The 12,331-nt window shown below is 45.7% G+C and overlaps 2 protein-coding genes across 2 annotated transcripts in view; both read right to left on the bottom strand.

The window, feature by feature from the left end:
* Positions 1 to 12,331, bottom strand: part of LOC109484100 (protein dispatched homolog 3-like) — a 32,265-nt gene that overhangs the window by 7,314 nt on the left and 12,620 nt on the right. Inside the window, exons 5-14 of the mRNA XM_019787322.1 lie at positions 11,601 to 11,872; positions 11,279 to 11,439; positions 4,835 to 4,974; positions 4,358 to 4,515; positions 3,642 to 3,830; positions 3,010 to 3,215; positions 2,412 to 2,649; positions 2,042 to 2,104; positions 946 to 1,161; positions 48 to 247 (exon numbers count right to left, since the gene is read on the bottom strand). Of these exons, the coding sequence (XP_019642881.1) occupies positions 48 to 247; positions 946 to 1,161; positions 2,042 to 2,104; positions 2,412 to 2,649; positions 3,010 to 3,215; positions 3,642 to 3,830; positions 4,358 to 4,515; positions 4,835 to 4,974; positions 11,279 to 11,439; positions 11,601 to 11,872 (1,843 nt within the window). The remainder of the gene's footprint in view (positions 1 to 47; positions 248 to 945; positions 1,162 to 2,041; positions 2,105 to 2,411; positions 2,650 to 3,009; positions 3,216 to 3,641; positions 3,831 to 4,357; positions 4,516 to 4,834; positions 4,975 to 11,278; positions 11,440 to 11,600; positions 11,873 to 12,331) is intronic.
* Positions 6,743 to 8,568, bottom strand: LOC109484199 (52 kDa repressor of the inhibitor of the protein kinase-like). Its single transcript, XM_019787446.1, has one exon. The coding sequence runs from the start codon at positions 8,456 to 8,458 to the stop codon at positions 7,523 to 7,525; it is 936 nt and encodes a 311-aa protein (XP_019643005.1). The 5' UTR covers positions 8,459 to 8,568; the 3' UTR covers positions 6,743 to 7,522.

Below are 12,331 nucleotides of genomic sequence, written 5' to 3'. Positions count from 1 at the left end.
CAAATCAAGGAAATAAATTGGCCTTAGAGGAAAACCTAGTGCATTACCTGATCCTGTAACACGTGTTCCGCTGTCACGTTGGTTCTGTCGACACCCTTGATGCCGAAGACGACAAACACGAGAGCAGAGATCTGCAGCATGGGGCGCGGGGCGGGGTTACAGTCCACCTGGGTGCAGGGGTCAAAGTCCTGGTCTACCGACGGCTGGGTCGGGTGGACCGACACCGTCCCGTCACTGTCACTGCGCGCTGGAGGGAACACGGCAGAGGTTAGGGACAGTGGACTGAGAACAATACAATACAGGTACAAACCTGTCCTTGGTGCTGAACACCATTCACACAAATGCGTTATTGGCGTACAGTTAGAAATAGGTACAACTGTGTCTATGGTATCAATCCTTGGTACAGAAAACTATCCACACAAACCTGTTCAGGATAATGAACACAATCTACATAACTAAGCTGTCTTTGGTGCTGAACACCATCCACACACAAGTACATGTACCTGTGCTTAGTGCTGAAAATCATCCAAACTTTGATACACACATCTGTCCTTGGTGCTGAACACCATCCATGCATACATGCACATGCCTGTCCTTGGTGCTGAACACCATCCACACACACATACACACATATCTGTCCTTGGTGCTGACCACCATCCACACATAAATACACCTATTTGTCCTTGGTGATGAACACAATCCACACAAAGATATTTTCACCTGTCCTTGGTGCTGAACACCATCCATGCATAGATACTTTCACCTGTCCTTGTGCTAAACACCATCCACACATATGCACATTCCTGTCCTTGGTGCTGAACGCTGTCTACACATATGCACATACCAGTCCTTGGTGCTGAACAACAGCCACATAAAGCTGTCCATGGTACCAGCTCCATCTACACAGACATACACGTCTAACCCTACCCTGACACATGTCCATACCTTTACAAGTCTCCCAGCTGTTGTCTCGGTGGATGTCCAGACTGTAGCGGCAGGAGAACACGTTCAGCTCACACATGCTCTTGTACACGATCCCGTCCGACCCGCACACCTTGTCGCTCTCCGTGGCGGCGCCGTCTGGGCAGTGGGGACATAGGCACTGTGGCTTCCCGCTGCGGATCACACAGCGACCACCACCGTAGCACCTCAGGGAGCAACCTAGGAGTGGGACAAGAAATATTTGTCACTCCCTTAATAGTTTCATCAGGTCGGTAAGTCGCTGAGTAAAGAGACTCTTTTTACACAACCAAGCCGATGTTTTGGTGACCGTCCGTCACCTTCCTCAGGGCAATTCTGACTGGTTCATATTGCACTGCAGCACAGGTGTTGCTGCTGTATACAGTTCCCTGTAACCACACATATGTGTAGATATGGAAATATTGTACGTTTGGGAATGCATCTATAGCAGCGACACCTGTGCTGCAGTGCAATGTGAACCAGTCAGAATTGCCCTGAGGAAGGTGACAGACGGTCACTAAAACGTCAGCTGAATAAAAGACTTGGTTGCGTAAAAAAGTCTCTTTACTCAAATATTTGTCACTGATCTTCATAGCACGTTGGCAGAATGTACTGAACCAGCCCTGTACTTCATGGTTCAGGACTGTATATACATGTAGATATTGGCATCTCTTGCTAAATGAGTTATAAAAAGATAAATGGTCGAAAAGAAAAAAAACAGTTAACTGATGATGAAAGCATGCAGTTAAAACCTGTAAATGAAGTGACTGATGCATTAGTAAATAGATTTAACATGTAGAACAAAAAGAAAAAGAAAAAAAGTTATTTCCACCAGGACATTTATAAGTTAATATAAGTTAATAACACAACCTGAGCTGTTTCCAAAATTTTCTTCATGTAAAATTGCCATGCAACACCTCAATAAGTAGTTGTCAATCAAACGATGGATGATTAACCCATTTGCAGCCATAACCAACACAACATTTGGGTGCGATGGTGGAGCCACAGCAGGCAAAAGGTTAAGATGATAAAATAAATGAATAATTGACATGAAGGAGAGACAGACTCTTATGACACCCACATATATAACGTCTCCTGTATGGGACACAACTGTAGCCGGCCGCAGCACACTCAGCAGAACAGCCTGGAAAATAGGGCACACACCGGAAACCAGGAGGGTCAGAGGTCACAATCACAAGGTCAAAGGACAAAGCAAGATCAAAGGCCATGTCCGAGGTCAAGCAGTTGCTTCAGAAGTGGGCATCAAGCAATATAGAATCCACTTTTAAGGTTTTAGATGTAGAATTTCAGTAAAAGATTTATTGTCCTGACTTGCTGCAAGCAATAATACACTATTTATGGCCTATAATATGGATGTATACTGAAGTATCAAACAGTCCAGTAAAAAAGAAGTACAAAAAATGTTGGCACACTATGGTGCCACGTCTTACCATGACTATCGTCTGCACTCCTTTTCACAGTGGTACTTCTATGAGTGGTAGTAGTAGTGGTGGTAGTTGTAGGTAGGGTGGTGGTGGGTATGGGAGGAGACATGGACCGATTTGAGATGAAGCCTGCAGTACCAACAGAAGGCGTGACATGCTGCTGGCCCGTCTGTCTGGTTTCTGTGAATGGCTTCTGTGGTCCGTGGATGGGGGCTGGGTTATCTGGGGACATGGCCTTGGTGACCTGTGGGGAAAAATATCAATTCACTCCTTCATGTTACAGTTGTCAGTTCAATTTGAAAAAAACAGGACAAAAGAAACAATCTGTGAAAGTTGAAAATTTAATCACTCTCAAACAAAATTTCAACCAGAAATGCCAGGATTCCATAGACTACTAAGAAAAGCACACGCATACACTTATAGCATGTAGAAGGAAACCAATTGTCTGTGTGTGTGTGTGTGTGCGTGTGTGTGTGTGCGTGTGTGTGTGTGTGTACAAATGTATAGCAGGAATACATGTATACATGAAGAATGTAGAAGAAACCAACAAGGTCCAAGAAAGTCAATTGCCTAGTTTTAAATTCTAACATGGAGTGTTTCTCACCTTGTCTGACGTGCTGTCCACCACCTTGTTCTTATCCTTAAAGAGCCCGGAGCAGTCTGTACAGCCGAGCGCCTCGGTGAAGTTGTTCTTCATGTTGAGGAGACGCTGGAGGTTGGTGTTGGGCTGGAACAGCTCGGGAGGGTGGGAGGCAGGGGTCAGCTGGGTCACCAGGACCAGGGAACCGGCCAGCAGCGCCATGTAAACAACTGGACACAACAAAAACAACAACATCTTGTCAGGCTTCCGAAAATTCTGCACAAACAATGGTGCTATTGTCACGGAAATGAAAAGAAACCTACAGTGGGTGTCACTGGAAGACAGACAAAAAATGTCCAGAATATATGTATGATGTACAAAATGACTAATAAACTGGTGGGTGTACCAATTACTAAGTACATTACAATGTACCTAATACCAGCTCAGAAAAGAACAAGAAATAGTCATACATTCAAGTACCAGAGATTGAACTTGTGTGGGGAGATCACCCAAGTAATGAGAGAGAGGTGTTCAAAAACTCATATTTTTCTTGAACTATCATACAGAAAAACTTGCTACCAGCAAGTACAGTAAGAGCATCATCATTAGATAGTTTCAAACAATGTTTAGAGTTAGATGTTAGGGCACAGTCTTACCTACGATGGCCCAACGAGCCTTAACAACAGGCACTGCCACATAGTGGTACATGAGACCCTGTAGCCGGACAGACAGATGACACCCCTCCTGTTTAATGGAATCTGCCGGCTCCTCCCCCTCTGGCTGCAGAATGGGTAAGTCCGCCATGTCCATGTCCAGGAGCATTACGTCATCATCAGACTGAGCATCTGTGAAGGGTAACACAAAGCAATGATCTTCAATTGAAGCATGATACTTTTTCAAGAGTAGCTAGTAGTTATACTAATATGTGGCTTTGCTACAGACAAGCATTTTTCAGCCAAGCATCACTACTTTTTTCAAAAGGTGTGTTGGCTTTTTGATTAGAATGGTTGAGGCGTGCACATGTCAATATAGTATGTAAATCCTACAGATGAAAGCAAACTGTCTTGGTAAAGGTTAGATTGCAGCCTGAGATATACATACATGAGGACTGCTGGCTTTATACCAGAAATGACATATACATACATGTACCTGTAGGGTTCAAAATATATTTTTTTTCACATATATTGGCCACTGGGCACCCTAAGCCAAAAACTGGCATCTCCAACAAGTCTTGCACAAAAAACATAACGCGCGTGTGACAAGAGTGCAAGAGAAGGTATTTCGAAACCTGACTCACATCAAGTTCATCAAGGATTGTGACAAACAAACACACCTAAGTTATAAGGGAATACAATTCTACCAATGTCTATACCTTCTTCCAGTCCGATCTCCTCCATACTCAGCATGGGGATGTCATCCTCACTGTCCTCACGGCTGCTCCTTTGCAGAGGATCATGGGAAGACAGGAAGCACTCCACATCTGGAGGCAGCTGTAGGCTGTCCGCAGCTGCACAGCTGCACTTACAGCACCTGGAAGCAGCCAAATCATCAGGCCAAAAGCACCTGTACCTCACTTTCTGACAGGGTTTGAAATACATTTTTGAGTGTACTTTTTCAGCTATGACAACTTCTTAGCAACTCTGATTGTCCAGTGCTACCTGCTATTCAAAAAGTGAATATGCTTAAAATCATCTCACCTCACAGTGATATCCTACTTGATATTTGCATTATACCCTATGAAAAAGGACATGCAGACTCCCATACACATGAATACATTTTACTGAGTGGCTTGCTGACTAATAAGGCTCGTCATATATGTATAAACTATGGTTGTGCAGTGCAGACATACCCTGTGCAACATGCAGCCTCACACGCTGAGAAGAGCCTGTGCCAGAAGTTGAGGGTGGGGGGCATGACTAGCACCACCATCAACCAACAACTGCTCACAATCAGCGACATGAACAGTCCAAAATCATGCACAGCCGGGATCTAGACAGGAAAATAGCAAATATGTTCACCATACAGTCAATGTGATGGAAATGCATACATTCTATTAAAACATTTTTGTTTGTTAGTGTGTGTGAGAATAGAAATTTTGTGCAGCTCCCAGTGTTTAAATATAACACAGTAGAAACAATACGAGCATACATTCCACATGTGTGTTAACTTAAAATCTTGGTTCAAATTAAGTCCTTTGCAGGTCCTAATTCTTAATTCTTACTCAAACACATTGATATATTTATGGTGACAGGAGTCTAAATCCCTCCTGCTATAGCACTGCAACAGGTCATTGACCTTATTTGTTTGGAGAAGAGAAGGAAGAAACTGAGCAAAAACAATATGTTTTTCTTCTGCAAGGGTAAATATAATGAACAGATAAAAAGATTGTAAGCATCAAACATACATGTAGCAAGATTGCTAGTAAAATATGGTAAAGATGTAACAAAGTTCTTTTTTGAAATTCTGCATCATTGTCAGGATTAGGTGTCAGACAACCGTTCCTTGGACTCCATGGAACTTCATGAAGTTCAGCACATTTTGCCCTCCATGTGTACCTCTGAGAGGCACCATCTGGAGAGGGTCAGTATTTCATAAGTACATTCTGACAGAGAGACTGTCAGGAAGCTGGGAACTGTGCCAGACAACTAGTTTTCACACTGATACATGAGTGTGTGCTCTGAATTTTGTTGAAATTCACGGATGTTCATTTGGTTGGGGTTCAATGTCCTGAAGCCTTCCATAAGATATCCAGTCTGCTGTGATAAGAACCAGGGGACCAGACTATTTTATTGTCAGAATTACAATCTACATCCAGATCATTCAACCACCTGTTTCTTCAACTGACACTCATGCTCATCCATGCATTCATATGACTTAAACAAATTATCGGACCAGTGTCAGGGCAGAGACCCTTTTCTATAGGCTTAGAATGGCCTTCAAAAACCAGCAGAGATGACATTTTGGGTGCCTTTTTAAGTCTTTATAATGTCCTTTATTGTGACGGTCACAGATGAACTTGCATTCAAGAAGCTACACTCCTTGAAAGTTGTATGTACTTCATGCCCGTAGCCAGGATTTTTGCTGGGGGGGTTCGTTTTGCTCCGAACCGGACCAACGAGCGCCGAAGGCGCGAGGCCGAGCGCCGAAGGCGCGAGTTTGCTAGGGGGGTCCGGGGGCATGCTCCCCCGGAAAATTTTGAAAATTCAGCCTTCTGAAACGGCATTTCCTTCGTTTTTCAGAGGGTTTCAAATGAAAAATCAGAGTCACTCACATGAATGTTTCAGACTGTATTTTATTGGAACAAAAAAGATAGATATCCGTTTAGCTGAGAGGCCGTCCAGTTGGAAAGGCCGTACCGCGAAAATTAATGAAGCCATGTGACACTCGAGGGGGCGGGGCATTTATGCAAATATTTTCCATTGAAATACACACGTCTTGCATGAGGTCAAAAATGAGGTCGCATGGATACTTGTTGTGTTTTAGCCAACAAAAGGGCAACTGCCTTAACTATGTTCCCGTTTTGTCTTTCAGATTTTAGTCGCCAAATCATGCTGTGGGCTGCAGGCCGACTGCAGTTCGACCCGCACAACATATTTTGCCTTGCGTTTGTTAACAGTTTGGACGTTCATGGTTCTAGTTCTGGTTCTGGAATATTTGTTGTCATGTTTTTCACGTTACGTCGATAACATTTCTACTAACATGTTATTGTTCCTGTTATGGTGCGAAAATCGAGAAATAATAGAGAACCCACCACACGTTTTCAAACCTAACAAATAACTCGGTTTATTAGAAAAAAAATCGATGCGGGAAAACTTACGACCAAGAAGGCTTCCTTGGAAGATCACAACAAAAGGCATCGGCTGTTACATCGGCACTCATCACATAGCTACTCACTGTTAAGAAACCTCAAAATCGATACATTGAACAATTCCATCATCAAATAAGGCGTTAAGTCATTTTGCCATACGTAAAGACATACGATTTTGGACAAGGTAAGTAAACAAAAACTCGGCGCAACAATATTCCAAGATGGCGGACCATGTGGCAGGCGATCCCGACATGCACAGCGACGGTAGGTCTTGGGATTACGTCATACAAGTGATTACGCAATAGACTAGTAGTGAGTCCAGTGACTCCATCTATAGTAAAATAACAGGAAAAACACGCACGTAACGTTACATAGAAAATTGAAACTACCTTTACATGAGGTTAGAAAATAACTCGGCTAGTTAAAATGAAGGTTCGATAAAAATACAATCGTAATGTTGTCACATACAGACCTTAGTCTAGTGACACTAGTATCTACTAGTATGAAAAAATATCAAGAAAAACACACACATAACGTTACATAGAAAAAATAAAACTACCTTTACATAAGGTTAAAAAGTAACTCGGCTGATTAAAATGAAGGTTCGATGAAATACAATCATAGTGTTGTCACATTACATACTGAAGTGAAAACTGATGAATTCTAAATCAAAGTTCGGATGTTCAATTATAGCATATAGTGTTGTAGTGTTCAATGAGTGGGACTACTCTATTTCAGGAGGCTGTCCAGTTCTAATCTGCGGGGGTGCAGTTGCGCGAAGCAATCGACTACTCTGTCCAGATTTATGTCCTTGTCATAATGGATGTGCATGAGAGCCAGGTTGCTCAGCCGCTGCTTCCCCATTGAGGCTCGCATGTAGTTGTTCAGCCTCCGTAAGGCACTAGCGCTCCGCTCACATTCACACGATGTTACGGGAAGCGTGCACGCGATCTTCAGTAGAACGCTGATGTTGGGGAACATGGTGTTGTCGCAGCGCTTGATTGCCTCTGCGGGAGACGCTGGTCGCGACTCTGGCGGGTCGGACAGAAAGTGGTTCTTCCACCGATAGAGTTCCATCGGGAACAGCTCGGGTGATGGCAAATCGTCCTCGTACTGGCCAACTGCGTCCTCCAGACAGACGTCTCTGGTGCACAAGATTGACGGGACAAGTCCGATCAGTGATGTGGCGATCTTCGCAGAGGCGGCAAACCGATCATTCAGTGATGTGATTATGTGGTCGAGGAAAGGGATGACCGTGTTTCGCTGGTAGTATTGCTGGGGGGTTGCTGCCTGGGCATTCGCCCGGTGCTGTTGGCGAGAGGCGATGCGGGGCATCTCCGCCGCACTGCCAACCTTTTCGGCCATCCGTACACTGTGCTGATAGATGTGATCGAATCCCTTCTCTACACCTTCCCGCTCGCTCCTGTAGATGTCTTGGATTTCTGCCACCATCTCATGGGCTTCAACGACGTCGACTGCCCGTCCCTGTAGCTTGACCGTGATGCCCGCTAGGTGTGAGAGGTAGTGGTACACAATCAGAAACACCACGATAAAATCGAAGGACGTGATGCTTTTGAGGATTTGATGAGCAGCACTTTTGTTCCCGGTGTCCCAGTCTGCGAACCTCTCCCCGTACTTGTCGAGGTGGCGACTGTACGCGATCATCTCCCAGTGTTTCTACCAGGAAGACATACGCCTGGTAAAAATGCTGAAACGCACCGTGACGCTCTGCCCAGCGGGTTTTGCAGAGGTCCAGGAGAGGCTTCCTCTTGGCGTCGTCTCCATTGTTGTGCTTGATCACCATCTCTAGGGCACCGCTTCTCTTTGGACTGTTCAGGAAGAACCGACAGCAGTCTTGCAGGCGGTCAATTACATTCCGTATCTGGGGCAAGGCGCACGATTTACTGATGACCAGGTTGAGGCAGTGCCCGTTGCAATGGACATACGTCGCACGAGGAGCCACCTGTTTTATCCGTGCCTGCACACCTGCAGATTGTGATGACATGTTGCTGGCACCGTCATACCCCTGTCCTCTCATGTTACCGACAGGGATACCATTCTCCCTCAGGAATGTCAGTATAGCCTCCGCAATACTTTCTCCTGTGATTCTGTCTACTTTAAGGAAGGTGAGAAACTCTTCCCTGATGTCTCTGTTTCTGTCCACAAATCTTGCACAGATCGCTAGATGCTCAACGTTGTGAGAGGTCACTTCATCTGCCAAAATGGTGTAGAAAGCTGCCGCGTTGATCTCTTCCAAAATCCCGTTCAAGATCATGTGTTTTCCCATGACCTCGATCAACTCATTCTGTGTCTGAGGGGACAGGCATGTGGCACTTCTCATGGCAGGTGCTTGCAAATGATCTTGCAGTACTCCATCCGTCACTGCCATCAACTTGAGCAAGGCCAGGAAGTTTCCAGGGTTGCCGGGAGACTCCAAGTCTTCCTTGTCACCTCGTAACGCGATGCACTGTCTGCCACAGAACAGTACTGCTCTGGCGATGGACTTCAGGACCTCCCGATTCTTTTGGATGTTAGCGGCCTTTCGTGCGTCGATTTGGGCAGTAATACTAGTGTGCGGTCGTTCTACTGTTTGTCTCAGTAAAGAAGCCTTTTCCATTGCTGTGTTGTGGTATGTACACTTAAACTCGTGTTCCCGGACCTTCTCACTTTTTTGTTCCACACTCTGAAGGGCTTGGTCACAAACTTGCCCTTTGACGGATCAGCAGCAAAGAGCACACATGGCATGCAAAAGATACCGTCCACCTTTTCGCTATATACCATCCACTTGTGAAGTCCGAGCCACTCGTATCGGAAACAGCGCTGACAGCCGCCAACAAATTGAGTTGGAAATACTTTGTCTTCGGGTGGTTTGCTGTGATGGCACAGGAGGTGGTATTTCTGGGCAGTTGTTAGGGCCTGTACGTTATCACAAAAGTCCTTACTTGTCTTCGAACGGAGGTAGATCTCCCCAATGTCGACAATGTTGCTGCTGCTGACGTCATCATGAGAACTGACCGTACCACTCACCTCGGACGGATCGCTACTTGCAGACTGAGAGAGTGGTACTTCGCAGGTTGAGGTTGACGGTTGAGGCAGTGAGCTGAGCCCGGAGTCCGAAGTTGATGCCTGAGCTTCCGATGGCTGATCCGAAAGCTGCTGCGTCTTCCGAGTTTTGTTCGGAAGGAAGCTGTCCAGCTTATGGCACTTAGCTGCCGCCCGTTTCTTTTCTCGCTCCTTCTGCTCCCGTCGCCCCATGAGGATGCCACAATATATTATCAATACATATTATATAGAAGGACGCGACTGACGAAACCACGGGTTGATCACAGAGAGGGATAAAAAAAAGAGAGTTTAAGCCGTGACACTTTTCGACGCGTCACCGTGCTTGTGACACATGTGAGTTCGGATTCTGCAACTCGGGACTGTACAATATCAATATCTAGTGGGGGAGGCTTGTCATCCGATCGTGTGATTATTCTTTCTCCTGGGTGGCACAAGAAAATTTAAAAAAATTCAAAACGATCCCGAATATTATCAAGTTAAATAGAAAGAGTTTTTATCATTCGCAAAAACACAGAACGGTTGTTTTAGGGCTAATTTTCGATGGGTTCCCCCCGTGACAACCAAATGTCGCGCACTGTCCCAAAGCCTGTTATGACGTGTTTCGTTTTGACTTTGCAAGGAGGCCGACAAGTGTCTCTGATCTAACCGCCAATTCGCGCCTCCGCGTAACAACATATGCACGGTGGCGCCGTGCTGTCATCAGAGGCGGCATTTACATTATTAGCGACATCCCGTCACAGGCTAGATTTAAATAATTATTTGTTTCCTACAGTTTGGCATATCACCGTTAAAGCGGTAAGAATTAAAATCTACTGTACGGTACGTAAAAGTATGTTTGCTTTTAGTAGTAATGACTACGCCTCCCTCAGGATGTACACCAACACGTAAAGATACAGACGGACAATGAATACAGGCGGTCAACATAAAGTCCCCTTGCCCGACCGAATCTGCTTTGAGATTATGTCATCTCGTCCACAGGCCGCCAAGTGAGACTTCCGGGCGCCATTGGTAATTTACCATAGCAACAGCCAGGCGACCGGCAGAGTGTCGCGTGTCGCGTGCCGGGGGTGTGACAAACAGGGGCCCACCAGTTTACATTTTGACATGTGCCGCGGCCGGGTCCGCCTTTTTGACGCGTGCCGCGCTCCGCCCCCGGACCGGTCCTTTACCAGTACCGTATAATGCGGACTCAGGAAGAACCATGGATCATTTTTGGAATGTAAACAACAGGTTTCTGAATAATTTAATGATTGAGAGAGCAGTTTTCCTACGATAACAGGTCCGCTGGTGATACAAATCGGACCGACAAAGAAAAAAAAATGGACAGTGAAAAAAAAAATGGACCGCAAAAAGCGGACCTTCGGTCGCGTGGGGGGGTTCGTCCGAACCCCCCGAACCCCCCCTGGCTACGGGCATGTGTACCTGTGAGAACATGTTAGCAGCGAAGGCTGATGCTGTGGTGAAGGAGGTGAAGAAGGTGGCTTTTCCCGCGGTCTTCACCGTGTGCGCCATTCTCCGCAGGGGGTCCTTCAGGTGTGCAGCCTGACGGAAGGTGTTGATGAAGACAAACACATCGTCCACCCCTGTACAACAATAACACAATTATTAATGACAAGGGCTAAAGATTACAATTATTATCTAGGTTAGGTGTAACAAATCATTTGGTGTAATGTAGCCAGCTGCCGCTGCGTCGCATGCCTGCGAAGCTGGTGTGTTATGTGGAAGGATCATTCATCATCCTCACCTATCCCAATGATGACGAATGCGGAGACTCCGTTCAGGATGCCGAGAGCCTTGATCTGAAACACGACCCTATACAGGAAGAAGGCCACCATGAAGCTGAGGATGATGCTGCACATCCCAAACAGCGTCAGCCAACCGGAGAAGGATGTCAGCACGAAGACGAGCGCGCAGATGAGACAGACGCTGATCAGTGCCAGCTTCACGTCGCTCCAGAACGTGGTCAGGACCTCGTAGTCGAAGATGGCGGGACCTCCATACAGCACGCCAACTTCCCTGGAGTACGAGAAATAAACTTATCAAATACCACATAATGATTGTACATGGCATCTACTGGTATATAAAAACAAACATGCTACAAGACAGAAGGACTATGTAACAGTGGGGGGTTTATAAGTGCTATACCAACTGATCCGTCTCATGGGTCTAGACCTTTCAGCCGAATGGTTAGAGTATCGGGTTATGAACTGGTGCCCGGCTTTGGCATGGGTTCGATCCCTGGCCCAAGACCAAGAGTGTCTTTTTGTTTCTACTCGCCTCTTGTTTCAGTGGTTTCCACACCAGGAGTCAAACCCGGGCCTTGGTGGTGAGAGCGCCAAATCCTAACCACCATACCACACACTATTACATTTATCTGCCTATCTGATTATGAGAACATAATTTACTTTACAACCATGGATGGAATTTCTAGTATTTAATGGTAGATAGAATCAAGCAAATACAAGAGGTTCCGTA

The sequence above is a fragment of the Branchiostoma belcheri genome, unplaced genomic scaffold (assembly GCF_001625305.1).
Source record: "Branchiostoma belcheri isolate BF01 breed outbred unplaced genomic scaffold, Haploidv18h27 scaffold69, whole genome shotgun sequence".
Lineage (NCBI taxonomy): Eukaryota > Metazoa > Chordata > Leptocardii > Amphioxiformes > Branchiostomatidae > Branchiostoma > Branchiostoma belcheri.
This window is presented reverse-complemented; position numbering and strand designations above follow the sequence as displayed.